The 27,413-nt window shown below is 41.1% G+C and overlaps 1 protein-coding gene across 1 annotated transcript in view; it reads left to right on the top strand.

The window, feature by feature from the left end:
• Positions 1-1,235: 1,235 nt before the first annotated feature.
• Positions 1,236-27,413, top strand: part of cxadr (CXADR Ig-like cell adhesion molecule) — a 154,630-nt gene continuing 128,452 nt past the window's right edge. The window contains exon 1 of the mRNA XM_034179014.1: positions 1,236-1,382. Coding sequence (XP_034034905.1) covers positions 1,331-1,382 — 52 coding nt within the window. The 5' untranslated portion in view covers positions 1,236-1,330. The remainder of the gene's footprint in view (positions 1,383-27,413) is intronic.

Raw genomic sequence — 27,413 nt, 5'->3', positions numbered from 1 at the left:
AGGACTTTCTAAATATTTGTACAAAACCTGAAGAAGAACTCTGCTTTTATTTATATTTCATTTAATTATTTTTCATTGTTATTTATGTTATTTTGGTGTGTTTGATCAACAATTAAACCGTTAAGGTCTGTTGTCCGTTGATGTTTGGGATGTTGTGTGTGAGCAGAGTGGGGGAGGCGCACAATCCTAAGGCGCCAAAATAGCTAGAGGCGGTGTTGGTGACCGAACGGTCTCCCCTAAAAATCGGTCCGCCCTGCCTTCACTGCGCATGCGTCATTTCTGTGTGTCAGCCGCGGTTCACTGTTTATCACCTCGTTTCTGCTTAAAACTGCCTCCAGTCATCATCTCTGTCAGCGACAGATAGCTGAAGCTTTTGTACAACAATCATTTCCACATAAATTCAGCATTATTTCATCAGAAAAGACAGAGGAAGCGATTAGCATGACGCAGCTACACGAGCTGCTAGCTGTTGCGATCACTGCGCCTATGTCATTTCAAAGCGTCATGATTATCGCCTCATTTCTGCTTAAAACTGACTTTAGAATCCTTTAAGAGGTTTAACCTTTATCATCTGATGGTTAATAATCACTTTAATAGATTTGTTCACTTTGGGTGAAGAGAGTCTGTGTCAGATGAGCTGCTGAGCTCTGCAATGACGCATGCGCGGTGGCGAACCGATTTTTTTTTGGGGGGGGGACGTAGAATTTGAAACAGTGGTTAATTTTTTTTCTTCCCTTCCCTGGGCAGTCTACATACTTTTTTTTGATGATTAGTCTTTAAAATCAGAATATTGATGTTTTAATTTAATTTTTGCTGAAGACTTTTTAATAAATGTTTGACAGTAATCATTATGAGGTCTACACTGCCAGGTAGAAGTTTTTTTTCAGTTTTATTATCTAGTTTAAAACAGAAAACAAATTTTAAAAAGTATTTCAGGTAGTAACATTGCTCATGACATTTTTAAGAGTACCTAAACTGTTACATTTCAATAGTAACCTTCAGTGACAAAACTATGTATACTAGAATGCACTTTGCGCATCACACCAGCAGAGGGCGCTGGCGGCTCTTGATTTGGAAAACCGTGTGTCACGTGACGGCTGCCGCTCCGCTGTGCACCTGCAGAGAGGAGGAGGAGAAGAGGGAGGAGGAGAAGAGGGAGGAGGAGGAGAAGAGGGAGGAGGTGGAGGAGGAGGAGAAGAGGGAGGAGGTGGAGGTGGAGGTGGAGGGGAAGAGTTTCGATGCTTTGGTCGAGCCGCTACGTTTCACTCCAATTCGGCTCAAGTTTTTCGGGCGAGTTTCACAGAAAATAGTTGGAATAAGCGACATAAGAATGGAACCTTCGACAGTCCGGCTGTGCTTCGGGGTCTTGAGCCTGTTTCTCGGTAAGTTTTTACAGCCTGAAACACTTAAATTTCGGCATGTTTCAGCAGAGCGCAGCGAGAGGTCGTTCTCTCTGCCAAGATAAATAATTCTGCTAACTTTAGCTGACGTTTTCTTCACTTGAAGTTAGTCTGACTGATATAAATCCAGCTATACTTTCAAATTACCCTGTGATGGTCATCGTGGTTAGCATACGAGAGACCAACGTCCGGCTAATTTATGGAGGAGTTCATTAAAAAAAAACTGTCATTATGTATGAAATTTACAATAAATAATAAAAAACCTGTAAACCCGATGAGAGTTTGTTCCACCTTAACCGGTTAGCCGTTCTGAGACTTTACGTTTACTAGCTACTGTTGGTGGTTATGGTGTATTTTCTATTTTTATTATTGTTTCATAGTATTTCTGATTTCCGATGTGCTTATTTTCGTGTGATGTTTTTTTTATTTTTTATGGACTGGTAGTTAATAAGTTGATCCTTTTTTGTTAAACCCGTGGTTTCAAAGTCTGCATTTTGGCAGCTGTCTGTTGTAATAATATCCAGACTGTCATCATCTGATCCACCTGACAGCTTTATTTATGTTGGTGTCATTTATTAAGCCTTTATTTTGCCCCGTTGCCCTCATTACCATTTTCTTTCTCTTCTCCCCCCCCCACTGTGTCTCACAATTGAGCGGTTCAGGTTTCGGTGTCTTGCTCAAGGACACTTCATCCTGGAGTCTGTGATTAAACCTGTCGGTGCTTCAGTTTGTGGAAGGCTGTTGTTTGTTTACACATTGGGCAGATAATATTGTGACGTTCAAAAGCTTTGGTCAGAATTAAGGGTGTAGCCAGTGGGATGTAGGGCAGGGGGTCTGTGATGCCCCCCTCACCCCCAAACCATGATAATGGAGGCAAACCAGCATTATTGGAATTTCCTGAACATCGGGGTCACTCATGACCATTAGACTTCATATATCAAAGTGCCTTATTTGTCCATATGTGGGTTATATGGCTTCAATGGAAGGGCCCGGGTATACATCACTTTTGGTGAAGTGAATCCAAAGGCGAGAATTCGTACCTCTGCGACTGGCCACCCGCTGAAAACATGCTCGGGCTGTATTGCTTGTTTATTGAAATCATCTGGTTTGGTTTGGTTTCTAACTTGCTTCTAACAGCCAACTGATGGCTGTCATTGCCTGGAAGAATGAGATTTATACACCAAGCTGACCTGAAATGAACCGTTATACATTAAATTGATTTTATTGAAGAGTCTGATCCCTTTGAAAAGTGATCAACTGCTAAACCAAGCAATTGATACCTGATAACTAATACTATAGGTGCCAAATTTATCTCAAAAGATGTACACAAACTTCTTATAGTCTAGGATAGGGGTAGGCAACCTGTTCCAGAAAGAGCCATGAGGGTGCAGGTTTTCTTTGCAGCCACTGACTCCACCAGGTGATTTTACTGATTAATATCACTTTGAGCAGATGGAATCAGTTAATTAGTGAAATCACCTGGTGGAGTCAGTGGCTGCAAAGAAAACCTGCACCCTCATGGCTCTTTCTGGAACAGGTTGCCTACCCCTGGTCTAGGACCTAGCTTAGACATGTATTCACATCATTTAGGAGAAGGTAACTCAACTGTTGTAGACTAATGTGACCCCAATGAACAACTTAGGATATGTACCAAAATCTCTTATCACGGACGAACAACCCGAAAATGACCACGCCCTTTTTGTCCCGAGTGTTACTTCAAACACATCTGTATTTTCTAAACTGCAGCACCTACAGATTTTCCAAGGTACTCAATATGTTAAGAATGACCCATACATGTTTAGAAGGGTCATAGAAGACTGTAAAATTTCTCATTTTGATATTTTAAGAGAAAACTGCTAGAAAACATTAGGTCAAACGATCTGGATTTTGTTGTGTTTACATGTTTGAAAAAGAAACACTAATCTGGTGTTAATGTATTATTGGGTCTTGGGAAATTTGCCTGATAATCTTCAAAACATTTAAGATCTCTAGATTAGGGCTGCAGCTATCATTTATTTTAGTAATTGAGTATTCTATCGATTAGTCTGGCAATTAATTGAGTAATCAGATAAAAAGTACTTTTGCGTTTTTAAACATCAATAGTCCAGGACTCTAAGCAATGGGACAGTGTCTCTGCACCAAAATCTTAGTAAATCAGAAGAGCCACGCATATCCAAGATGTGTAAAAAACAAGGCATGCTGGATCAAAAAGGAGAAAAATATCAAAGCAAAAATCCGCACAACCCATGCAAAAAGCTTTATTTGGATGCAAATAGCAAAATAGCTGCCCCAAAATCTTGACATTTTGCTGAAATGGCATTGTGGTTTCTGTTTTGGTTTTTTTTTTCCCCAACTTGTAAAATTTAACCTTTTAGTTTTTAAGAGCCAACATCTGTAACTTTCAAATGGGTGGTAATATATCATGTTTCAGTAGGCCACTGAAGTTTTTTTTAGGGGAAGATGTATTGTCTAAACAGACAAAAATTATGTTTTTTTTTTTAACCCAAGTTACCATGTTTGTGAAGCGTTGTGTATTGCCCAAAAAGCGAAAATTAAAAAGTGAAACACTTAATGCGAGTCAGCAAAACACAGAAGAAAGAGTCGACTTTTACTGAGAGGATCGTTCAGAAACTGTTTGTCAGTGTGGCCGGGGACGGAGCTGTGGCTCGCCCAGCGTCTCACACCGAGCAGAGAGAGAGACGGCAGCCAACCCCCCCAGTCAATAGTCACTCCCCACGTTGAGCGAATCATGTGTTTTTTTTTTTAAATAGACAAACACACAGCTTCGCTTTAAATGCGCAGTCTATTTCAGATGATCAGCGTGGACCCTATTTCTCTTAAAAGGCTTAATTTTTCTCTGTGTGTCACGTTGGAAAGCGGTAGCTTGAGGCAGTAATTTGATTAGTGTTTACATGGCTTATGGGCATGCTGTAGTCTTCTGTTGTTTTTCTGGGGACGTTACAGCACCACACACAGGCCTGGCATCTGTACTACAACGTTAAACGAAGCTTCGAGGCACAAAATTTGCCTTGTAGGGATGTGAATAATACAACAACTCACGATTCAATTTGATTCCGATTCTTGGGGTGACGATTCAATTCAGAATCGATTTTCGATTCAAAGAGCTCTGAGAAATAGTTATATTACTTAAAAATGTTTAAGAAAATGCAGCTTTACAAGGTTAATCAAGTGATTCTAAAGATGTAAATTTACTTATCTGCTTTGCTCGTTCGGAGTTGGCTGGCAGTTTAGCAAAGCGCTGGTCAGTCGTCAGCAGATACCCTTGCTCCGCTCCTTTTAGCTCCGGGTGATGGCGTAGCATGTGGGCTTGTGGATTTGAAGTGTTTCCGAAGTACTTGACTTTCATTTTTCAGATTTTGCACACTGCATACATCATGTCAAGCTCCTTCTTACGCAGCAAATAATAAAATCCAAAATGCGCCCAAACATTTGCCTTCAGCAAAGACGGTGCTGGCTGAATTAGCTCTTCGTCCGCCATGCTAAGCTGCAGCCACTGAACTCTGCATCTCACGCTGTAGTATGGAAGCTGTTGCCTGACAAACAGTACATGCAGTGAGTAAGCAAGAAAATGTTTAAAAAATGCTTTTTAAAAAAACGATTCTTGGACATTTTGGATTGATTCAGAATCATAATAAATAAGAATCGCGATTCGGACGTGAATCAATTTTTTTTTTTTCTGACACCCCTATTGCTTCGAACATTTTTGGTAATCTAATTATTCGAGTTACTCGACTACTCATTTCAGCCCTTCTCTAGATACTGCTGTCAGCTAAGGTTTTGTTTCGCATTTTTCACTTTAAATCAATATTCCATTGATAACAAGGATTCAAGGATTCAAAGGAATTTTATTGTCATATGTACAGAAGAACATGTTCCCTGCACAATGAAATGTGTCTACTGCATTTAACCCATCCTAATTGCCAGTAGGAGCAGAAGTCGCCATTAGGCGCCCGTGGACTGTTATCGCTCGTACGAGCAATAACAGTATGACTGAAAATAAAATTTCATTATATTTGGCAAATGTTTGTTTTCTTTGAATGTGCAGTAATAAGTTGACACAGTTATTTTAGCCATTTTCTCTTAAAATATCAAAATAAATTATACCGTGGAAAATCTGTCGCTGCTGCACTTTAGAAAATATGTATTTGAAGTATCGCTTGGGACATAAAATGGACTGCATTTATATCGCGCTTTTCCATCTGCATCAGACGCTGAAAGCGCTTTACATTAATGCCTCACATTCACCCTGATGTCAGGGTGCTGCCATACAAGGCGCTCACTACACACCGGGAGCAATAGGGGATTAAAGGCCTTGCCCAAGGGCCCTTAGTGATTTTCCAGTCAGGCGGGGATTTGAACTGAGGATCTTCTGGTCTCAAGCCCAACACCTTAACCACTAGACCATCACCTCCCCCGACATAAAAGGGCGTTGTCATTTTTGGTTGGTTTGTCCCGGATAGAGATTTTGGCACATATCCCAAGTTGTTCATTGGGATCATGTTAGTCTAGAACAGTTGAGTTATCCTCTCCTAAATGACGTGCATACATGTCTCAGCTAGCTCCTCTACGATAGATGGCCCATTGTTACAGTTGGGCAGCACAGTCTCATTTGAGGGTGGGTGCTAAAGAGGTAAAATATGACACATATGACATAATTTTTGTACTTCCGGGGACAGAAACACAGCACTTTCTCTGAGTTTCTGGGCAAATTACATGCAAACAAAGTGAAAATGCCAAGAAAGAGTGACGATGGGGCAGAAAGTGGACATGTGTTGCGGTTTGTTTATGACCCGGAGCTCAAACGTGTTGAGGCGGTTGTGCAGGCGAAAGGCTGCAGCTACTCTGGTTAGCTGTGTAGGCTAACACTTACTGACATGACCGCTCCCATTTACCTCATCTTCCCTTCTCCACTGTGAACCAAAAAAAAAAAAGCACTTTTCACAACTGCTTCGGTGACTGCAGCTGAAAACAAAACAGTACACCATTTTCCCATTAGAATTGGCGTGGTTTGTGGGAAGAGACTAATACCCGGGTGGAGTGTGGGAGTGTCAGCACAAACCATTTGGAGGATGGGAGTTTCAGCGGAAACCGTTTTAAACTGGCAGGTTCGCTAGGTGACAGCGAGTTTGCTTTTACGTTTACCGAGTTGGGCTGAATGGGTTGTGCTCAAACTCCCACACTCTGCCTGGAGACGCTCTGTTGTGTTCGTGCTGGCTGTCCCCCGATGTGGTCAAATCCTGCGATATCACGTAGGGGTTCAAATGAGACTGTGCTGCCCTGTTGACTGCACAGAAAGCCATATTTGACTCATTTTTGGAGCCAGCCTCAAGCAGCCATTCAAGAAGATGCAGGTTTTGTCATGTTCACATTGGCTTAGTTCTTCAGCAGCAGAGGTTGTCACTGGCTCTTGAGTTGTGACCATAGCACCAGCACATAAGGGCAAACATTACCCATCCTGAAAGTACTCTAGGGGTGACGTACACATCTTCCTCCCATTAAAACCATTACTTAAAAAGCCATCACTTGACCCAGCTATCTTAGCTAATTATAGGCCAATCTCCAACCTTCCTTTTCTCTCAAAAATTCTTGAAAGGGTAGCTGTAAAACAGCTAACTGATCACCTGCAGAGGAATGGTCTATTTGAAGAGTTTCAGTCAGGTTTTAGAATTCATCATAGTACAGAAACAGCATTAGTGAAGGTTACCAATGATCTTCTTATGGCCTCAGACAGTGGACTCATCTCTGTGCTTGTTCTGTTAGACCTCAGTGCTGCTTTTGATACTGTTGACCATAAAATTGTATTACAGAGATTAGAGCATGCCATAGGTATTAAAGGCACTGCGCTGCGGTGGTTTGAATCATATTTATCTAATAGATTACAATTTGTTCATGTAAATGGGGAATCTTCTTCACAGACTAAGGTTAATTATGGAGTTCCACAAGGTTCTGTGCTAGGACCAATTTTATTCACTTTATACATGCTTCCCTTAGGCAGTATTATTAGATGGCATTGCTTAAATTTTCATTGTTACGCAGATGATACCCAGCTTTATCTATCCATGAAGCCAGAGGACACACACACCAATTAGCTAAACTGCAGGATTGTCTTACAGACATAAAGACATGGATGACCTCTAATTTCCTGCTTTTAAACTCAGATAAAACTGAAGTTATTGTACTTGGCCCCACAAATCTTAGAAACATGGTGTCTAACCAGATCCTTACTCTGGATGGCATTACCCTGACCTCTAGTAATACTGTGAGAAATCTTGGAGTCATTTTTGATCAGGATATGTCATTCAATGCGCATATTAAACAAATATGTAGGACTGCTTTTTTGCATTCACGCAATATCTCTAAAATTAGAAAGGTCTTGTCTCAGAGTGATGCTGAAAAACTAATTCATGCATTTATTTCTTCTAGGCTGGACTATTGTAATTCATTATTATCAGGTTGTCCTAAAAGTTCCCTGAAAAGCCTTCAGTTAATTCAAAATGCTGCAGCTAGAGTACTGACGGGGACTAGAAGGAGAGAGCATATCTCACCCATATTGGCCTCTCTTCATTGGCTTCCTGTTAATTCTAGAATAGAATTTAAAATTCTTCTTCTTACTTATAAGGTTTTGAATAATCAGGTCCCATCTTATCTTAGGGACCTCATAGTACCATATCACCCCAATAGAGCGCTTCGCTCTCAGACTGCAGGCTTACTTGTAGTTCCTAGGGTTTGTAAGAGTAGAATGGGAGGCAGAGCCTTCAGCTTTCAGGCTCCTCTCCTATGGAACCAGCTCCCAATTCGGATCAGGGAGACAGACACCCTCTCTGCTTTTAAGATTAGGCTTAAAACTTTCCTTTTTGCTAAAGCTTATAGTTAGGGCTGGATCAGGTGACCCTGAACCATCCCTTAGTTATGCTGCTATAGACATAGACTGCTGGGGGGTTCCCATGATGCACTGAGTGTTTCTTTCTCTTTTTGCTCTGTATGCACCACTCTGCATTTAATCATTAGTGATTGATCTCTGCTCCCCTCCACAGCATGTCTTTTTCCTGATTCTCTCCCTCAGCCCCAACCAGTCCCAGCAGAAGACTGCCCCTCCCTGAGCCTGGTTCTGCTGGAGGTTTCTTCCTGTTAAAAGGGAGTTTTTCCTTCCCACTTTCGCCAAGTGCTTGCTCACAGGGGGTCGTTTTGACCGTTGGGATTTTTCTGTAATTATTGTATGGCCTTGCCTTACAATATAAAGCGCCTTGGGGCAACTGTTTGTTGTGATTTGGCGCTATATAAATAAAATTGATTGATTGATTAAATTGTGAATTTTTGAAGATTCTCAGTGTGTTATCACTAAAACTTGCTGTCTAGTTGGATGAACATGTAAGAAGGCATATTGTCATTTTTCTTTATTCCTGGTGAGGCAACAGAGCTGAAAAGGAGGGAGCAATGGCTGAGTTTTGTCAACAAATAAAACTTCTTATGTGAAAGTGATCTTTTTCTACAATTTTTTTTTCCTGTGAGGCAAGGTAAATCACGCATCAACCTCCATAGCATAATCAGTTCTGGCAGGCACATCCTGTACAGCGGAGTCAGTTTTGACTCACCTGTCACTATGAGCTAATCTTTAATGTATTTACCACTCAAAGCAGTATAAAAAATAAATAAATAACTAAAATAACCAGGTGCACTTCTTTGGTACAGATGTAACTTGTTGGTGTCACTCATCCCAGTTTACTGGCTTTTTGGTGTAGGCATTCTTACAGTACAAATTAAACCCAGTTACTCATTATGTCATCTCAGAGCCTTCCCACGTAGATGATCAATGTAATTGATCATCCGGAGGTGATGTATGTCTCTCTCTTCAAAATAATATGTAAGGATAATTTGCAGGAGGGCTGGATCATCAATTCATTTTTTTGTTAATTAGATATATTTTTTGTTTACATTGAATGTTGCTTTCTTTGTTGCGTGGTGCTTTTTCAGTACGCTGAAATGTGTTAAATGCTTTCACATTCAGGCCAGAGTGATAGGTTTGTCTGCAGTAAATGATCTGTAGTGAAAATGCCACCTTGGTTGTGTTGAGGTTATGAGGTTATGATTTGGATCTGTGTATTGTGTTTAGTTTGTGAGATTACTCAAAAGTAAATTTAAGAGATTTTCATGAAGCCGTGCAAAGGTTTTCTATGTTTTGTGCAGGAGATGAACAGGTGTGGACAAAAACAATTTTGCATTGTAAGATGGGTCTTTTTGTACTATAACATACCTACTTAAGCCTGTGTTGGCATAAAAATGAAATAATATTTCTGAAATGATTTAGTTGATGAAAAGAGCTTTGTCATTGCCGTTGTTGTTGTTGTTGTTAAAAAACAATGTAACATTTTGGTTTTAGGTGTTGGTCAGATAAAGTAAGACATCATCTTGAGCTCTGGATACATTTGATGGGATTTAATCAAATCTTTTTGCAGTCTCCACTGTCCAAATAGACATACCATCACATACAATACATAAAACAAACATACAGTATAGTGTAAAAGGCCTTATATCACCTAATATTATAATAATAATATTATTATTTTGAACTATTGAACATTTTATTAATAAATCAATTAGAAGGATGATTTTTCTTTCCAGACAAGTCTATTTTTTTCCTATCACAGTTTTATGCTTGGTCTTGCTTGTGTGTCTTTACAGAGTTTTAAAAACTAAATGTCACTGTGACACATTTTTGGGATTGTCGTTAATGCGTTGTTAAGTTTGAATGTGGGTGTGGGTCTTTCAGTCACTGTCTAGCAGGTCCTTTCTTTCATTGTGTCATCCTGCCACAATTACAGGAGTGTTTTCTGGTCTGGAGAAGAACCAATGTTCAGGAACATTTGGGACATTTGGCCACCGTTTGATACTGCAGAAACATGCCGAACCCTTGACCTAAACAATGGGATTTGAATGTCACAAATGCTGTTTTCACGCCATCAGATTGTTTACAATGCAGTTAGACGGCACGTTGACTGTCGTTCGATAGTCCATAGTCCCCGAATGTGGGTCAAATTTCCATTCGAACGCGATTTGGGCTCATTTGGCCTCTAGTGTGATGAGGAGATTAACAACTGGCCTGAGCATTCTCACTGATGTTTGACATTGCATTTTGCATAACCACATGAAAAACAAACATCAGAACACAACAACAACAAAAAAAATAAATAAATCATTGCCAGTGTTGGAGACCTCATGGTTTGTGTGTGTGTGTGTGTGAGATAGAGAGGGGGATGAGCTCTCAGTCTGCAGTTCACTCACTCATTTATCTTCAACCACCTACTCCAGTTAAGGGTCACAGGGGGCTGGATCCTGTTCCAGCAGTCTTAGGGTGTGAGGTGGGACAAACATATAGACAAACAAACACATGCAGACATTTTTTTTTTTAAAGCTTCCAGTTCACCTAACCTCTTGCATGTCTTTGGATGAGGGAGGAAGCCGGGGGACCCAGAGAGCCCACACAAACATGGGGAGAACACGCAAACTTCACACTCAAAGGCCACAGGTGGGAATCAGTTCCATGACCTTCTTGCTGTGAGGCAACAGTGCTAACCGCTAAGTCACCCTGCTACCGTTTGCAGTTCAATACATGTAAAATATTTTTCTTTTTATGTTGCACCCTGAGTAAATTCTGTTCGGGTAGTCTCTCCAAACCTGCAGTCACGTTTGTTTAGGTCAAGAGTGAAGCTACTGAGCTGGGAAAACATAAACCTGGTGAGGCTGAACAAGCAGGCGCAAAGTGCCATTACCTGATAAGCCTGCAACCAAAGGCCCTGGCCAGGAACTGGTTGCTTGGATACCCTTTGAAAACAGGGTGTGTGACTGTAGCTGTGTGTGCTTTAGTTGCTCTACAAACTCCTCCCTCCCTCCTCCTTTACATGTAGATACCGGGTTCTCTTAGTCGTGGATTGTTTACCCTAGATATTTTTAAGGCCTGTTGGTACCTACTGAGGTGTGGGGGGGGGGGGGGGGCTAGATTTGAGATACTTGTGTGGGGAAAATGTGAATCACTCAGTAACAGAAAAAAATGAAAGGTGTAAATGGACTGCATTTATATCGCGCTTTTCCATCTGCATCAGTCGTTCAAAGCGCTTTACAATAATGCCTCACATTCACCCCGATGTGAGGGTGCTGCCATACAAGGCGCTCACTACACACCGGGAGCAACTAGGGGATTAAGGACCTTGCCCAAGAGCCCTTAGTGATTTTCCGATCAGGCTGGGATTTGAACCGAGGATCCTCTGGTCTCAAGCCTAACGCTTAACCACTAGACCATCACCTACATTAAGGTGATGTGCTCATTATTTAGGAACTCCATAGTCCTGGAGATCTTTATTTGTTTTAAAAACAGCTCCACGTGAACATACATTTATAATTGTGAAATTATTTTTTTCATTGAATTTAATGCATAGAAAAATCCCATGAGCATTTAAAAAACAAACGAACAAACAAACACAAAGTTGAGCATCATTGTTACAGCTTCACTAATCTCTCTGCTGCCAACTGCATGGGTGGAAATGAACAATGTGAAACTATTTCCTTAATTAAAAAAAAAAAAAAAATCAAAAAATAAATAAATAATTAAAAAAAAAATCTATTTGAGGAGGTGGAGTAGAATTTTCAACTTTTATTATGTTGGTAGAAATTCTACCCTTAATTGCATTGAGTTCATCCAATGAGTAATTTGTTTGAGTGATATCACTCAAAAAGCTGACTCACTGGATTGGATTTCCATCTAATAAATGTATGTGGTCCCAGCTAAATTAAATTACATTATCGTGCATGGATGTGCTTTATTTGAGTTGGGGCTACATATAGTTATTAGATGGAAATCCTACACATAATTGAACTGAGTTTATCCAATTAGCCATTTTTTTATTAACATATTTTATTGGTGTCATGCAGTTACAGGATCAATCAATCAATCAATTTTTTTATATAGCGCCAAATCACAACAAACAGTTGCCCCAAGGCGCTTTATATTGTAAGGCAAGGCCATACAATAATTATGGAAAACCCCAACGGTCAAAACGACCCCCTGTGAGCAAGCACTTGGCTACAGTGGGAAGGAAAAACTCCCTTTTAACAGGAAGAAACCTCCAGCAGAACCAGGCTCAGGGAGGGGCAGTCTTCTGCTGGGACTGGTTGGGGCTGAGGGAGAGAACCAGGAAAAAGACATAATAAGGATGACAATGTAACAGTGGAATCTTTAGCAGAGTTCACTCATGTGTAACTGTGCAGACTTTTTTTTTCTTTTTCTCAACACAAGAACAAATACAAAACAATCAATACGATCACCGGTAAGATAATTTTTAAAAAGGTAGTAAGAACTAAAATAAAAACAAAACAAACACATCCAAGCTTTCAGGAATTTTAATTTTCACATGCACATCGGCAAAACAATCATTTCTGCGTATTCAGACAGAATGCTGTTGCAAAAGTGAGGGCTGTATGTTTTTGAAGTCGGACATGAAAGGCTGCCATTGTTGAAAGAATTTTTGGGAAGAACCACGAAGGGTGAACTTTATTTTTTCCGATTTAAGAAAAGACATGAGGTCTTTCAACCAGGATGCACGAGATGGCGGTGCACTACTCTTCCAAAGAAGGAGAATTCGGCACCGTGCAATTAATGATGAGAAAAATAAATTTTTTTTTTTTTGGATAACTTGAGGTTCGAATCTGGAACACTGAAAATGGCAATCGGGGGGATGGGTCCATTTTTATACCTAAAATCGATGAGAGGTGGTCAAAAAACAATCTCCAGTATTATTTCATCTTAGGGCAGGACCAAAATGTATGACCTAGGTCAGCAGGGGGACTGGGAGCACCTTCTACAGGTATCAGAGAGTCCTGGATAAATCTTGGATAGCTTTTGTTTACTACAGTGTATTCTGTGAAGAGTCTTAAACTGAATCAGATTGAGTCTGGCACAAGAGGAGGAAGAGTTAACTCTGTGTAAAGCATCATCCCAACAGTCATCTGACAGTGAAATGTGTAGCTCCCTTTCCCAGCTGTCTAATATTGTTTAAGGCTGTGGACAATAATGATAGTAAGAATTTGTATATTGAGGACAGGTGCCCCCTCGAAAGCTTTCTAATAGTGTGAAAGTGATCAATACCTGAGATAGGTGGCTTTGAGGGAAAGGTTGTTGTGTTTGAGCTGGCAAAATTTCGCACCTGGAGATATCTGAAAAATCAATCAATCAATCAATTTTTTTATATAGCGCCAAATCACAACAAACAGTTGCCCCAAGGCGCTTTATATTGTAAGGCAAGGCCATACAATAATTATGTAAAACCCCAACGGTCAAAACGACCCCCTGTGAGCAAGCACTTGGCTACAGTGGGAAGGAAAAACTCCCTTTTAACAGGAAGAAACCTCCAGCAGAACCAGGCTCAGGGAGGGGCAGTCTGCAGAAAAAGACAGAATGATTAAGGTTACACGTGGAGTGTAACTGTGGGAAGCTGGGGAATGTTCCGTCTTTGTAGAGGTCGCCCCAAGTACTCACGCCAGAACGTTTCCATGAATGGAACTTGGAGTCGATTAGAGCTGGTTGAAAGGCATAATTATCACAGATGGGTGTGATTAAAGAATAAGACGTCCAGTTAAAATGCAGTCTGATTTGTCGCCATATTCTCATTGTGTGACTTACTGTGGGGTTGGATGAATACTGCCAAGGTTTAAAAGGTAAGGCGCTGCACACCAAGGCTTTTAGCGATGTGTTGTGGCATGAGCTGGGTCCAGCTACTTTCATTGTCAGACATCCACAATATAACTTTGTGTATGTTTGCTGCCCAGTAATATGACTGAAAATCTGGCAGGCCGTTTGAGTATGGTTTTCATTCCACGAACCGGTTCAAAACTTTTATCAAAATCGATTGAAGAGATGTCAAATTCTGATGTCTTCTGTCTTTTATAAAAGCACTGATTGCTAACTAATTGATGCTGGACAGCTCTATTTGATAAAGTAATATGCCAAATATTATTTGAAATCTCCCCATGCCCCCCCCCCCCCCCAAAAAAATAAAATAAACAACTACTTTGTAGAAAACTGTGTTAGAAGGAAAGCCATAGTCATAATACTGCAGGTGCACCAAAATGATTTACATCCAAATTAATTCATACTTGGCATTATTAAAAATTCTGGCCTGGTGGGCTGCCGGGCCTGTAATACTGTCAGGGAAACACTGTGCATTCACATTTACACTTGTGTGAGCCAGTAAGGTTGTTGCACTCCGTTGGATGAAACATGTTAGAGCTGCAGCTTTACCTCCAACCAAGTAGCCACCCTTTGTGCCCATGTCCCTAGAAATAAAGCAGTGAACAGATTGTGTTCTGGGGACAAGGTATTGTCCACAATCTGATGATTGGAACGACTGCACATGAATGTTCATAGTTCTGACCATTAATATTTTAGCATGCCGGAGCCATGAAACCCCCATGGTAACTTGGGTCTTCTACCCAGGATAATGAAGTAGGAAGCTTGGCCTCTACTTTTTAGGATTATATTGCTGCTTTCCTAATTTCAATCTCTGTCTGTTAGAGAATGGGTTAAAAAGGAATTAGTTGTGTCAGAGTCCACTTATTGGCTGTGCAGCCACTTTGTATTCAGAGCTCATTTCTGTTTCACAGGTAGGGAGTTAAATTGCCTCATGGGCAGCTGCCAGAAGCATTCACGGGTGAAGATATATGGTGATATTTTACTTGATCCCGCTGGTCATGAAGTCAATGTTACATGGACAAGTTTGAGTGTTGTGTAACTTTGAAACACTCTGACCATGTTATTGACCTACTGAGAGCATTTCAGCAGAATACAAATCAGATTAATCCTGACACAGTTTCTCAAAGAACTCATAATATTTGTAATAAAAATCAGTGATCCATGTATTCCTCTTGAGGAATTGTTTTATTACTGTACTATTATACCCCAGAGCTCTGAGTGCATGGACAGAATCACTAATGTACCAAGACATGCCCATTGGTGATGATGATAAAATGGATTGTATCATCTGTAGAAACACTTCAAATTACTATTGCAGTAGTGGTGGGTGGCATACCGACTGGACCAGTATACATTCGCATTCATTTTCCAACTTGTAAATACCGTCATACACGTTCAGCACCCTGCTTTTTGTACTCCTGTGCTCCTGCATGCCTGTGCTGTTTTGGCCCAAAGAAAAGAATATGATTATTGGGTTCCCCTATGATGTACAGTAGTGTTAAGATTCGCAGATTGTTCGGTGATAAAAGCTCTTTCGTCCACCTTTTCTCAACGAATTGTGACGTTTTTTTTAACTTTTTCCCTTCCTTCAGGAATCATTGTGTGCTGTGTGACTGGGCCATAACATGCAATTCTAACAGACTGAAACTCTTTTTTCTTGGGGGGGGGGGCTTCTTCTGTGTAACATTTCCTGGTACTGTATCAATCAATCAATCAATTTTTTTTTTATATAGCGCCAAATCACAACAAACAGTTGCCCCAAGGCGCTTTATATTGTAAGGCAAGGCCATACAATAATGATGTAAAACCCCAACGGTCAAAACGACCCCCTGTGAGCAAGCACTTGGCTACAGTGGGAAGGAAAAACTCCCTTTTAACAGGAAGAAACCTCCAGCAGAACCAGGCTCAGGGAGGGGCAGTCTTCTGCTGGGACTGGTTGGGGCTGAGGGAGAGAACCAGGAAAAAGACATGCTGTGGAGGGGAGCAGAGATCGATCACTAATGATTAAATGCAGAGTGGTGCATACAGAGCAAAAAGAGAAAGAAACAGTGCATCATGGGAACCCCCCAGCAGTCTACGTCTATAGCAGCATAACTAAGGGATGGTTCAGGGTCACCTGATCCAGCCCTAACTATAAGCTTTAGCAAAAAGGAAAGTTTTAAGCCTAATCTTAAAAGTAGAGAGGGTGTCTGTCTCCCTGATCTGAATTGGGAGCTGGTTCCACAGGAGAGGAGCCTGAAAGCTGAAGGCTCTGCCTCCCATTCTACTCTTACAAACCCTAGGAACTACAAGTAAGCCTGCAGTCTGAGAGCGAAGCGCTCTATTGGGGTGATATGGTACTACGAGGTCCCTAAGATAAGATGGGACCTGATTATTCAAAACCTTATAAGTAAGAAGAAGAATTTTAAATTCTATTCTAGAATTAACAGGAAGCCAATGAAGAGAGGCCAATATGGGTGAGATATGCTCTCTCCTTCTAGTCCCCGTCAGCACTCTAGCTGCAGCATTTTGAATTAACTGAAGGCTTTTTAGGGAACTTTTAGGACAACCTGATAATAATGAATTACAATAGTCCAGCCTAGAGGAAATAAATGCATGAATTAGTTTTTCAGCATCACTCTGAGACAAGACCTTTCTGATTTTAGAGATATTGCGTAAATGCAAAAAAGCAGTCCTACATATTTGTTTAATATGCGCTTTGAATGACATATCCTGATCAAAAATGACTCCAAGATTTCTCACAGTATTACTAGAGGTCAGGGTAATGCCATCCAGAGTAAGGATCTGGTTAGACACCATGTTTCTAAGATTTGTGGGGCCAAGAACAATAACTTCAGTTTTATCTGAGTTTAAAAGCAGGAAATTAGAGGTCATCCATGTCTTTATGTCTGTAAGACAATCCTGCAGTTTAGCTAATTGGTGTGTGTCCTCTGGCTTCATGGATAGATAAAGCTGGGTATCATCTGCGTAACAATGAAAATTTAAGCAATACCGTCTAATAATACTGCCTAAGGGAAGCATATATAAAGTGAATAAAATTGGTCCTAGCACAGAACCTTGTGGAACTCCATAATTAACTTTAGTCTGTGAAGAAGATTCCCCATTTACATGAACAAATTGTAATCTATTAGACAAATATGATTCAAACCACCGCAGCGCAGTGCCTTTAATACCTATGGCATGCTCTAATCTCTGTAATAAAATTTTATGGTCAACAGTATCAAAAGCAGCACTGAGGTCTAACAGAACAAGCACAGAGATGAGTCCACTGTCCGAGGCCATAAGAAGATCATTTGTAACCTTCACTAATGCTGTTTCTGTACTATGATGAATTCTAAAACCTGACTGAAACTCTTCAAATAGACCATTCCTCTGCAGATGATCAGTTAGCTGTTTTACAACTACCCTTTCAAGAATTTTTGAGAGAAAAGGAAGGTTGGAGATTGGCCTATAATTAGCTAAGATAGCTGGGTCAAGTGATGGCTTTTTAAGTAATGGTTTAATTACTGCCACCTTAAAAGCCTGTGGTACATAGCCAACTAACAAAGATAGATTGATCATATTTAAGATCGAAGCATTAAATAATGGTAGGGCTTCCTTGAGCAGCCTGGTAGGAATGGGGTCTAATAAACATGTTGATGGTTTGGATGAAGTAACTAATGAAAATAACTCAGACAGAACAATCGGAGAGAAAGAGTCTAACCAAATACCGGCATCACTGAAAGCAGCCAAAGATAACGATACGTCTTTGGGATGGTTATGAGTAATTTTTTCTCTAATAGTTAAAATTTTGTTAGCAAAGAAAGTCATGAACTCATTACTAGTTAAAGTTAATGGAATACTCAGCTCAATAGAGCTCTGACTCTTTGTCAGCCTGGCTACAGTGCTGAAAAGAAACCTGGGGTTGTTCTTATTTTCTTCAATTAGTGATGAGTAGAAAGATGTCCTAGCTTTACGGAGGGCTTTTTTTATAGAGCAACAGACTCTTTTTCCAGGCTAAGTGAAGATCTTCTAAATTAGTGAGACGCCATTTCCTCTCCAACTTACGGGTTATCTGCTTTAAGCTATGAGTTTGAGAGTTATACCATGGAGTCAGACACTTCTGATTTAAAGCTCTCTTTTTCAGAGGAGCTACAGCATCCAAAGTTGTCTTCAATGAGGATGTAAAACTATTGACGAGATACTCTATCTCCCTTACAGAGTTTAGGTAGCTACTCTGCACTGTGTTGTTATATGGCATTAGAGAACATAAAGAAGGAATCATATCCTTAAACCTAGTTACAGCGCTTTCTGAAAGACTTCTAGTGTAATGAAACTTATTCCCTACTGCTGGGTAGTCCATCAGAGTAAATGTAAATGTTATTAAAAAATGATCAGACAGAAGGGAGTTTTCAGGGAATACTGTTAAGTCTTCTATTTCCATACCATAAGTCAGAACAAGATCTAAGATATGATTAAAGTGGTGGGTGGACTCATTTACTTTTTGAGCAAAGCCAATAGAGTCTAATAATAGATTAAATGCAGTGTTGAGGCTGTCATTCTCAGCATCTGTGTGGATGTTAAAATCGCCCACTATAATTATCTTATCTGAGCTAAGCACTAAGTCAGACAAAAGGTCTGAAAATTCACAGAGAAACTCACAGTAACGACCAGGTGGACGATAGATAATAACAAATAAAACTGGTTTTTGGGACTTCCAATTTGGATGGACAAGACTAAGAGACAAGCTTTCAAATGAATTAAAGCTCTGTCTGGGTTTTTGATTAATTAATAAGCTGGAATGGAAGATTGCTGCTAATCCACCGCCCCGGCCCATGCTACGAGCATTCTGACAGTTAGTGTGACTCGGGGGTGTTGACTCATTTAAACTAACATATTCATCCTGCTGTAACCAGGTTTCTGTTAGGCAGAATAAATCAATATGTTGATCAATTATTATATCATTTACCAACAGGGACTTAGAAGAGAGAGACCTAATGTTTAATAGACCACATTTAACTGTTTTAGTCTGTGGTGCAGTAGAAGGTGCTATATTATTTTTTCTTTTTGAATTTTTATGCTTAAATAGATTTTTGCTGGTTATTGGTAGTCTGGGAGCAGGCACCGTCTCTACGGGGATGGGGTAATGAGGGGATGGAAGGGGGAGAGAAGCTGCAGAGAGGTGTGTAAGACTACAACTCTGCTTCCTGGTCCCAACCCTGGATAGTCACGGTTTGGAGGATTTAAGAAAATTAGCCAGATTTCTAGAAATGAGAGCTGCTCCATCCAAAGTGGGATGGATGCCGTCTCTCCTAACAAGACCAGGTTTTCCCCAGAAGCTTTGCCAATTATCTATGAAGCCCACCTCATTTTTTGGACACCACTCAGACAGCCAGCAATTCAAGGAGAACATGCGGCTAAACATGTCACTCCCGGTCTGATTGGGGAGGGGCCCAGAGAAAACTACAGAGTCCGACATTGTTTTTGCAAAGTTACACACCGATTTAATGTTAATTTTAGTGACCTCCGATTGGCGTAACCGGGTGTCATTACTGCCGACGTGAATTACAATCTTACCAAATTTACGCTTAGCCTTAACCAGCAGTTTCAAATTTCCTTCAATGTCGCCTGCTCTGGCCCCCGGAAGACAATTGACTATGGTTGCTGGTGTCGCTAACTTCACATTTCTCAAAACAGAGTCGCCAATAACCAGAGTTTGATCCTCGGCGGGTGTGTCGTCGAGGGGAACTAACGGCGGCTAAGCTACCTTGGTCCGCACCGACTACAGGGGCCTGGCTAGCTGTAGAATTTTCCACGGTGCGGAGCCGAGTCTCCAATTCGCCCAGCCTGGCCTCCAAAGCTACGAATAAGCTACACTTATTACAAGTACCGTTACTGCTAAAGGAGGCCGAGGAATAACTAAACATTTCACACCCAGAGCAGAAAAGTGCGGGAGAGACAGGAGAAGCCGCCATGCTAAATCGGCTAAGAGCTAGTAGCTACGCTAAGCTAGCGGATTCCTAAAAACACGCAAAGTGAATAATGTGTAAATAATTTAGAGGTGATTCAGCAGAATGAGTGCTTTAGTTAAGGCACGTAAGATTACACTGGGAAACAAATCGTAATCTAGATAACTAGATCAATCTAACTGCGCAGATTAAACAGCTAACAGATACAGAAAAACACCGCTGTGCTCCGGAACAGGAAGTGATACAATACCGCAGTGAGAGCCAACCACCAGTAGGTTGGCTCTCACCTACTGTATGTGGTGCTGTTCCCCATTGGTGAACACAAGTTGAGCAAATTGCAACTGTCTGTGTGCATCTTTTAAATTTCTGCCAAACTGTTTTGTGTGAGGTATAAATCAGTGTTTTGAAGGTGCACGTTAGATGTCTTAATTTTATTCTGCTCTCTCATACAGTACTACCATAAATGGGTGCAAATTGCCATAAAGAACTCAAACTTTAAAAAAAAAATCTTGCTTTGTAATGACGTCAAGCCACAGCCAAACACAATAAGTAAAAATCTGCAGATAGACATAATAGAACTGGGTAAAACTGGTGATTTGGATGCCAGGAACATTGACAGAGAAGCAGGCATCAGATTTCCGTGTAATTGGACGTTGTGTGAGATCCAGGTGAGCTGTTCTCAGCTTCTTTCTTCAATAAGTTAGTGTTTAAAGGACATGTCGCACACTACTTAACGTCCTGGTAAGTATTCAGGAATGTAAGTCTATCTGTGCACATGCCGTAATCATTTGTGGTCGCAGATGTATTTTATTGCTAATTATTAGTGACTGAGAAACCGAAGCATTTTGAACCACTGAATCAGTATGAAGCAGTTGTGTTGAAATGGCTGTGTTTCGAAGCATTTGATACAATAAATATGGCAACATCTGCTGGCCAATCTTCAGCATAACACTTGCATGGAACAATAAAGGGCAAAGTGTCATGAAACAGTAAAGCACTGTTATGTGTGTTTAATAATAAAAGGTTCTATGTGCATCTTGAAATTTTTGACTATTTTCATTTAAAGACAATAATATATTTGTGTTATAATGTGATTGTTTAGGGTTAGTTAATTCAGCATGTACCCTGTTTGATTGTGTGTAGAGGGTAAGAATGATTGGCAACACATGTTGCTAATCATTGTGCAGCATTGTGCATTGTGCAGAAGTCCCAGAGAACAAAGAGACCAGATAGACAGGAGACAGAGACAAGAAGAAGAGGAGTGTCTCTCCCTTATTTAGCACGAGTAGGGGAAAAACTACAGAGGATCTTCAGACAGCACAAAATCCCAGTTTACTTTAAACCGGTTAACACCTTGAGACAGAAATTAGTTCACCCTAAGGACAGGATCCCTAGTTACAAACAGTAACTGTATTCTAAGTGTATTCTATCAGATGTCAGGAAAACTGTAACAAACAGTACATAGGTGAGACTAAGCAACCTTTACACAAAAGGCTATACCAGCACCGCAGAGAGGGCGCCAGTTCATCTCCACCTTAAAGACACTAACCACACGTTTGAGGACAAGGAAGTTAAAATCTTAGCCAGAGAGAAGAAATGGTTTGAGAGAGGGGTCAAGGAGGCATTCTTTGTGAAACGTTTGAAACCCAGCCTTAACCGGGGAGGGGGTCTGAGACAGATAAAACAAGGTCACCGCAGTGCTGATTTTCTCCGCTGTCTTGAGTCCATCGGTCATCCTCGCAGTGTCGTGCTGTTGCGGCGATAAACATCCCCAAAGCACATTCATCACTTAGCCACTTGACGCAGAGATTTGCACAGCCCAGGGCACTCTCCCCTCCAAACTCAAAGTAACGCTCCCAGTGACAAATAAGCTGTTCACCGTGATGATTCTAAAGGGTTTTACATACGACTATCGCTATATAGTGAAAGGTATTACAGTTTTGCATGAACTAAGTGATGAGAAACATACCTCTGTATGCTCTTGATTAGCCAGAGATCATTTCGAGGACGTGATACAGCCAAAGGCACTTGGAACCATGCCCTGGTGTAGATCTGTACAACGAAAATACAGATGTCTCGTAGTCCTTTGGCTTCTTTAGCTGTCAGTTTGAACTGGCCCCGGAACATCCCAATTTTCAGTGCATATATAGCTTTCGCCATCCACCTGGCACGATGCAAGGCACCTGGTTGTTTGAAGGATATTCCCTTAGCTGGCATTCCTCCTTGGAAAATAATAACAAGCTCAAGCAGCTCTTGATAGTCATCATGGGGCTGAGAGGCACTTAGCTGATTTTGGGCAAATGCAATAATGTCATCTGTGATATCAGAAACTCTAGTGGCAGTGAATTCATCTGATTATGCAGTCTGAAATGTCTTTTGGTCAATGAAAGGCCAGTATGACTGAAATCGCTTGAATATTGCTATTTCAGGACTCTTTGATGAACCAACTGAATGCATGACCACTAACGCCATAACAATTTCCAGGATATGGTGGCGACAGGCAAGCCACAAGAGATCTTTCTCCATCTTTTGCTCCAGTAGTACACATGCACCATTGAATCTTCCAGTATTTACTGATGTGGTATAAAATGACATAGCTGAGATTCAATCGCCAATTCCCCATGAAACGGTTTCTTCATAAACTGCAGAGGCTGCTGCTTCCCCAGTTCCTGATTGCAGTTTTGGTATTGCAAGCAGCTGTTCCACACCTTGACCAGACACAAGGAATGACAATCTGTCCACTATTTCTTTCCCATTGATATCTTCTATCCCAATGAATGGCCAGTAGGACACTGGATTTAAAGCCACTTTTGAGGGATTTAGACAGGGATTCTCAATGCTTGATTCTTTGTCATTGGCTTGAGGAGTAGCTGATGTTATATTGAGCTGCATCATGACCAAGGTTCTGAATAACTGGGGTAAGGACAGCTGCAGCACAACGATCACTCACTTTAGCAGCATCAAGGCTCATAGCTATTTTGTCATCTAAAAGGTTAATTCTGGCCTTCTTTGCATGTGCAGCAGTGTGCACACACCCTGATGTTGATTGTTCATTTGCTTCTAACTCATAATCCTCATGTGTCACACTGTCTTGTTCGTCATCTGAAGATGACATCAAAGCAACTTGTTTCTCTCAGACCTTTTTATCTTCTTCCTCCTGTGCTTTACGTCTTTCAAAGTTCTCCTTTCTCTTCTGGTCAGAAATCACTTTCTTCTGCAACTTGGTGTCAAGGCAGCCCATTTTTCCTGGATGACCTTTTCTGCGCTGTGCTAGAAGGAATTCTTTATCCTGTTCAATGATCATTAATTCAAGTGCATCAGCATGTGCTATGTCAGATAGGTCTGTCAAACCTTCTTGCCACAGATTTTCTTTTTTCTGCAGTTCTTCTGATCATTTGGCTTTGTTTTCTTTATTCTTTCTCAACTTTTCCCACTCTCTGAAGGACTTTTCAGTTTTATCAACTATATGTTTCTTTAATCTTGTAGGGATATTTGCTTTTTCCCAAATTTCTAGAACATCCTCCGCTGTTGCATGGCATGCCGCTCTAACAGTCTTCTTCTCTATCTCCTTATAGTAAAAAAAAAAAAAAAAAACAGACACAAGACTTCTTTTTTTCGAGGAAGCTTCCTAGAACCAAGCTGTTGTGTAATCTGGCCAATTAGCCATATCTCAGTCTGTTTTCTTGTTAGACGTTTGTGTGTCTGAAGTCTCTGAACTTGCCATGCTTCCCTCACTTGTAATTTACAGAGGCCAAGGAATTATACAATCAAGCATTTGATCTTTTTCTTTCAGAAAGCCTGAACTCATTTAAAATAACTATGAAAAACCAAAGATCGTTTTCAGGAGTGATGTGTTACTAGTTGGCCCATTTGAATAGCCCCTGGGTGCTGCAATGAGTACATACTATTGGGCTCCAAATGCGCCCTGCGACATTACGCACAGCGATCAGTGAAAGCAAACGGAGCAGACAGAGAGCCTCTAATGACAATCTCACGTGCTCAAATAAAGAGTGTGTAACTATCAGGATTGCTCCACTAGTTTGCATGTGAATGTTACTGGATAACTCAGTTGCTTTCTCTGCGTAAAGCACTGTTTACCATATCAAAATAACAAAACGCATAGACCATTTTGTATATATTGTTCAAAATGTGCATTTGTCTTTATTGTTTGAACCTTTTTGTTGTACAGTCTTTCACACATGACCTCAAATTACCTTTATAAAGTGTCAAAACAGTCATTTATTATAGTTTGCTGTGTGTTTTGAAAAATGTGTGTGGAAAATTATTTTTCGCTTTATTTTTTCCTTGCCTATTTCTGATAGTAAACCTTTATTACACTTACAAAACACAACAAAAACATATATATTCTGAAAGCACAGGTTGTCCTGGAAAAAAAGAGACATAAAACCTGATTGTGGGATGCAGGGAGAGCTGTTAACAGCAATAATAAAACACTTATGCCAGACGAGTGAAAGGTCCAAAAAATGCCCTCGGACCCCAGAGGGTTAACCCATAAACTTTGGAATCCATCCATCATGCATTTTCTTCCGCTTTATCCGGAGTCGGGTCGCGGGGGCAGCAGCTCAAGCAAAGCCGCCCAGACCTGCCAATCCACACACACCTCCCCCAGCTCCTCCATGGGGAGCCCCAAGGTGTTCCCAAGCCAGCCGAGAGATGTAGTCCCTCCAGCGTGTCCTGGGTCTTCCCCGGGGCCTCCTCCCAGTGGGACGCGCCCGGAACACCTCTCCAGCGAGGCGTCCAGGGGGCATCCGGAAAAGATGCCCGAGCCACCTCAACTGACTCCTTTCAACGTGGAGGAGCAGCGGCTCGACTCCGAGCTCCTCCCGAGTTTGGAATTTTGGAATCATTAATGAAATTGGTTAATTTCCCTTTTTGTTCAGTAAGACCAACCTAAAAGCCAAAGTGTACTGATATGCGTTCATGTCGAGTCACGGTCCCTGTGTGATGTCAATCCACTTGACTTTAGACAGAAAAGGTCACCAGCTTCTGACAAAACTTGATGTTTTGTATGAATTATTGTAAAATTTCACAGTTAAGTTGTTAACCGATGAGCCAGTGTGCAGCGATTTCAAATCTGTACAGAGTGAGGTTTAATGAGATGCTGTCATTTGTACAAAAGTCAAACTTAAATTGACAAAATTTTGAAGGCAGTCTGGCTCTACACTTCGCGGGACATAATACAAACAAAACACTTAATGTGCTGCACAGTAAATTCATCTCAATGTGAATGATAAGAAGTGGAATCCAGTTCCTAAACATTTAATGGGTAGCTTTTTTTTTTTGTCCTACAAACATCCTTTTCTCAACTACCAAATGTGTTCTTCGTCAGCGAATGTCCACCAAGTCAGTCAAACAGTTTTGTCTGTACTCATTTAGCCTAGAATCAGGACATCAGAATGCAGTGAATTCTCTTGACAAGGAAGCACCACAGAATTGTTTGACGTCCTCACTGCTGCAGCCGCACTGAACGCCTGCACATCTGTCAGTGCACGAACATTAGTGAGGAAGTATGACATCATTTTCCTTGAGCACATTTGTGATCAGACCTCAGTGAGTCCCAATCAAATCCTGCTCCCCCAGTGCACATCTATGTCTTGAAACTGGGACAGTCATTAAGCTGAACACTGCTCACTGTGTTGTCTGTGAAATGTGAAGTCATCTGTTCATCGGCGCCCCAAATCCACGGCAGGCCGACGACTTGTGTGATTTTTTTTTTTCTTTTTTTTTTTCAGCAGATAAAATATTTAAATACGCAAGTAATCCATTTGCTCTGACCGTCACAGGGTTACACAGCCTTAATACGAGTTCATAAACCATATCGGATATGTGAGCTCAAACTCATACAAAACTCCTCCATGAAGGAATCACACAGGAATGTCAAGTCTCAATACCACACCAGGCAATGGCTTGGTGTGGTGGTGGTGTTTTTATTCATTTATTGTTTTTATTTTTAATAAATTATATATACGAGGGCTGTCTGTAAAGTAACGGTCCTTTTTATTTTTTTCAAAAACTATATGGATTTCATTCATATGTTTTTACGTCAGACATGCTTGAACCCTCGTGCGCATGCGTGAGTTTTTCCACGCCTGTCGGTGACGTCATTCGCCTGTGAGCACTCCTTGTGGGAGGAGTCGTCCAGCCCCTCGTCGGAATTCCTTTGTCTGAGAAGTTGCTGAGAGACTGGCGCGTTGTTTGATCAAAATTTTTTCTAAACCTGTGAGACACATCGAAGTGGACACGGTTCGAAAAATTACGCTGGTTTTCAGTGAAAATTTTAACAGCTGATGAGAGATTTTGAGGTGATTCTGTCGCTTTAAGGACTTTTCACGGTGTGAGACGTCGCGCTGCGCTCTCAGGCGGCGTCATCAGCCTGTTCAAGCTGAAAACCTCCACATTTCAGGCTCTATTGATCCAGGACGTCGTGAGAGAACAGAGAAGTTTCAGAAGAAGTCGGTTTCAGCATTTTATCCGGATATTCCACTGTTAAAGATCCGCGCGTCGGGACGCAGCCGACGCGGTGCGGCGGCACAGGAAAAACACCTCCGTGTTGATAACCATTTGTAAAATCCAGTCGGCTTTTGATGGCTTTCAGTGGAGTGAGTATATGAGAAATTGTTTAACAGGCAGGACATGTTCCAACTTGTCCTTAAGGCTTTCAACAGAGGTGTTTTTCCTGTGGCGGAGCGTCGCGGCGGCTGCGTCCCGACGCGCGGACCCGTCCGCATGTCTTTCATTAAAAAAATCTCCTTTAACAGTGGAATATCCGGATAAAATGCTGAAACTGACTTCTTCTGAAACTTCTCTGTTCTCTCACGACGTCCTGGATCAATAGAGCCTGAAATGTGGAGGTTTTCAGCTTGAAACAGGCTGATGACGCCGCCTGAGAGCGCTGCGCGACGTCTCGCACCGTGAAAAGTCCTTAAAGCGACAGAATCACCTCAAAATCTCTCATCAGCCGTTAAAATTTTCACTGAAAACCAGCTTAATTTTTCGAACCGTGTCCACTTCGATGTGTCTCACAGGTTTAGAAAAAATTTTGATCAAACAGTCTCTGAGCAACTTATCAGACAAAGGAATTCCGACGAGGGGCTGGACGACTCCTCCCACAAGGAGTGCTCACAGGCGAATGACGTCACCGACAGGCGTGGAAAAAACTCACGCATGCGCACGAGGGTTCAAGCATGTCTGACGTAAAAACATATGAATGAAATCCATATAGTTTTTGAAAAAAATAAAAAGGACCGTAACTTTATTCACAGCCCTCGTACATATATGTGTGTT

This window comes from Thalassophryne amazonica, chromosome 9, assembly GCF_902500255.1.
Source record: "Thalassophryne amazonica chromosome 9, fThaAma1.1, whole genome shotgun sequence".
Lineage (NCBI taxonomy): Eukaryota > Metazoa > Chordata > Actinopteri > Batrachoidiformes > Batrachoididae > Thalassophryne > Thalassophryne amazonica.
The sequence above is the reverse complement of the archived record's forward strand: the minus strand, read 5'-3'. Positions and strand labels throughout refer to the sequence as shown.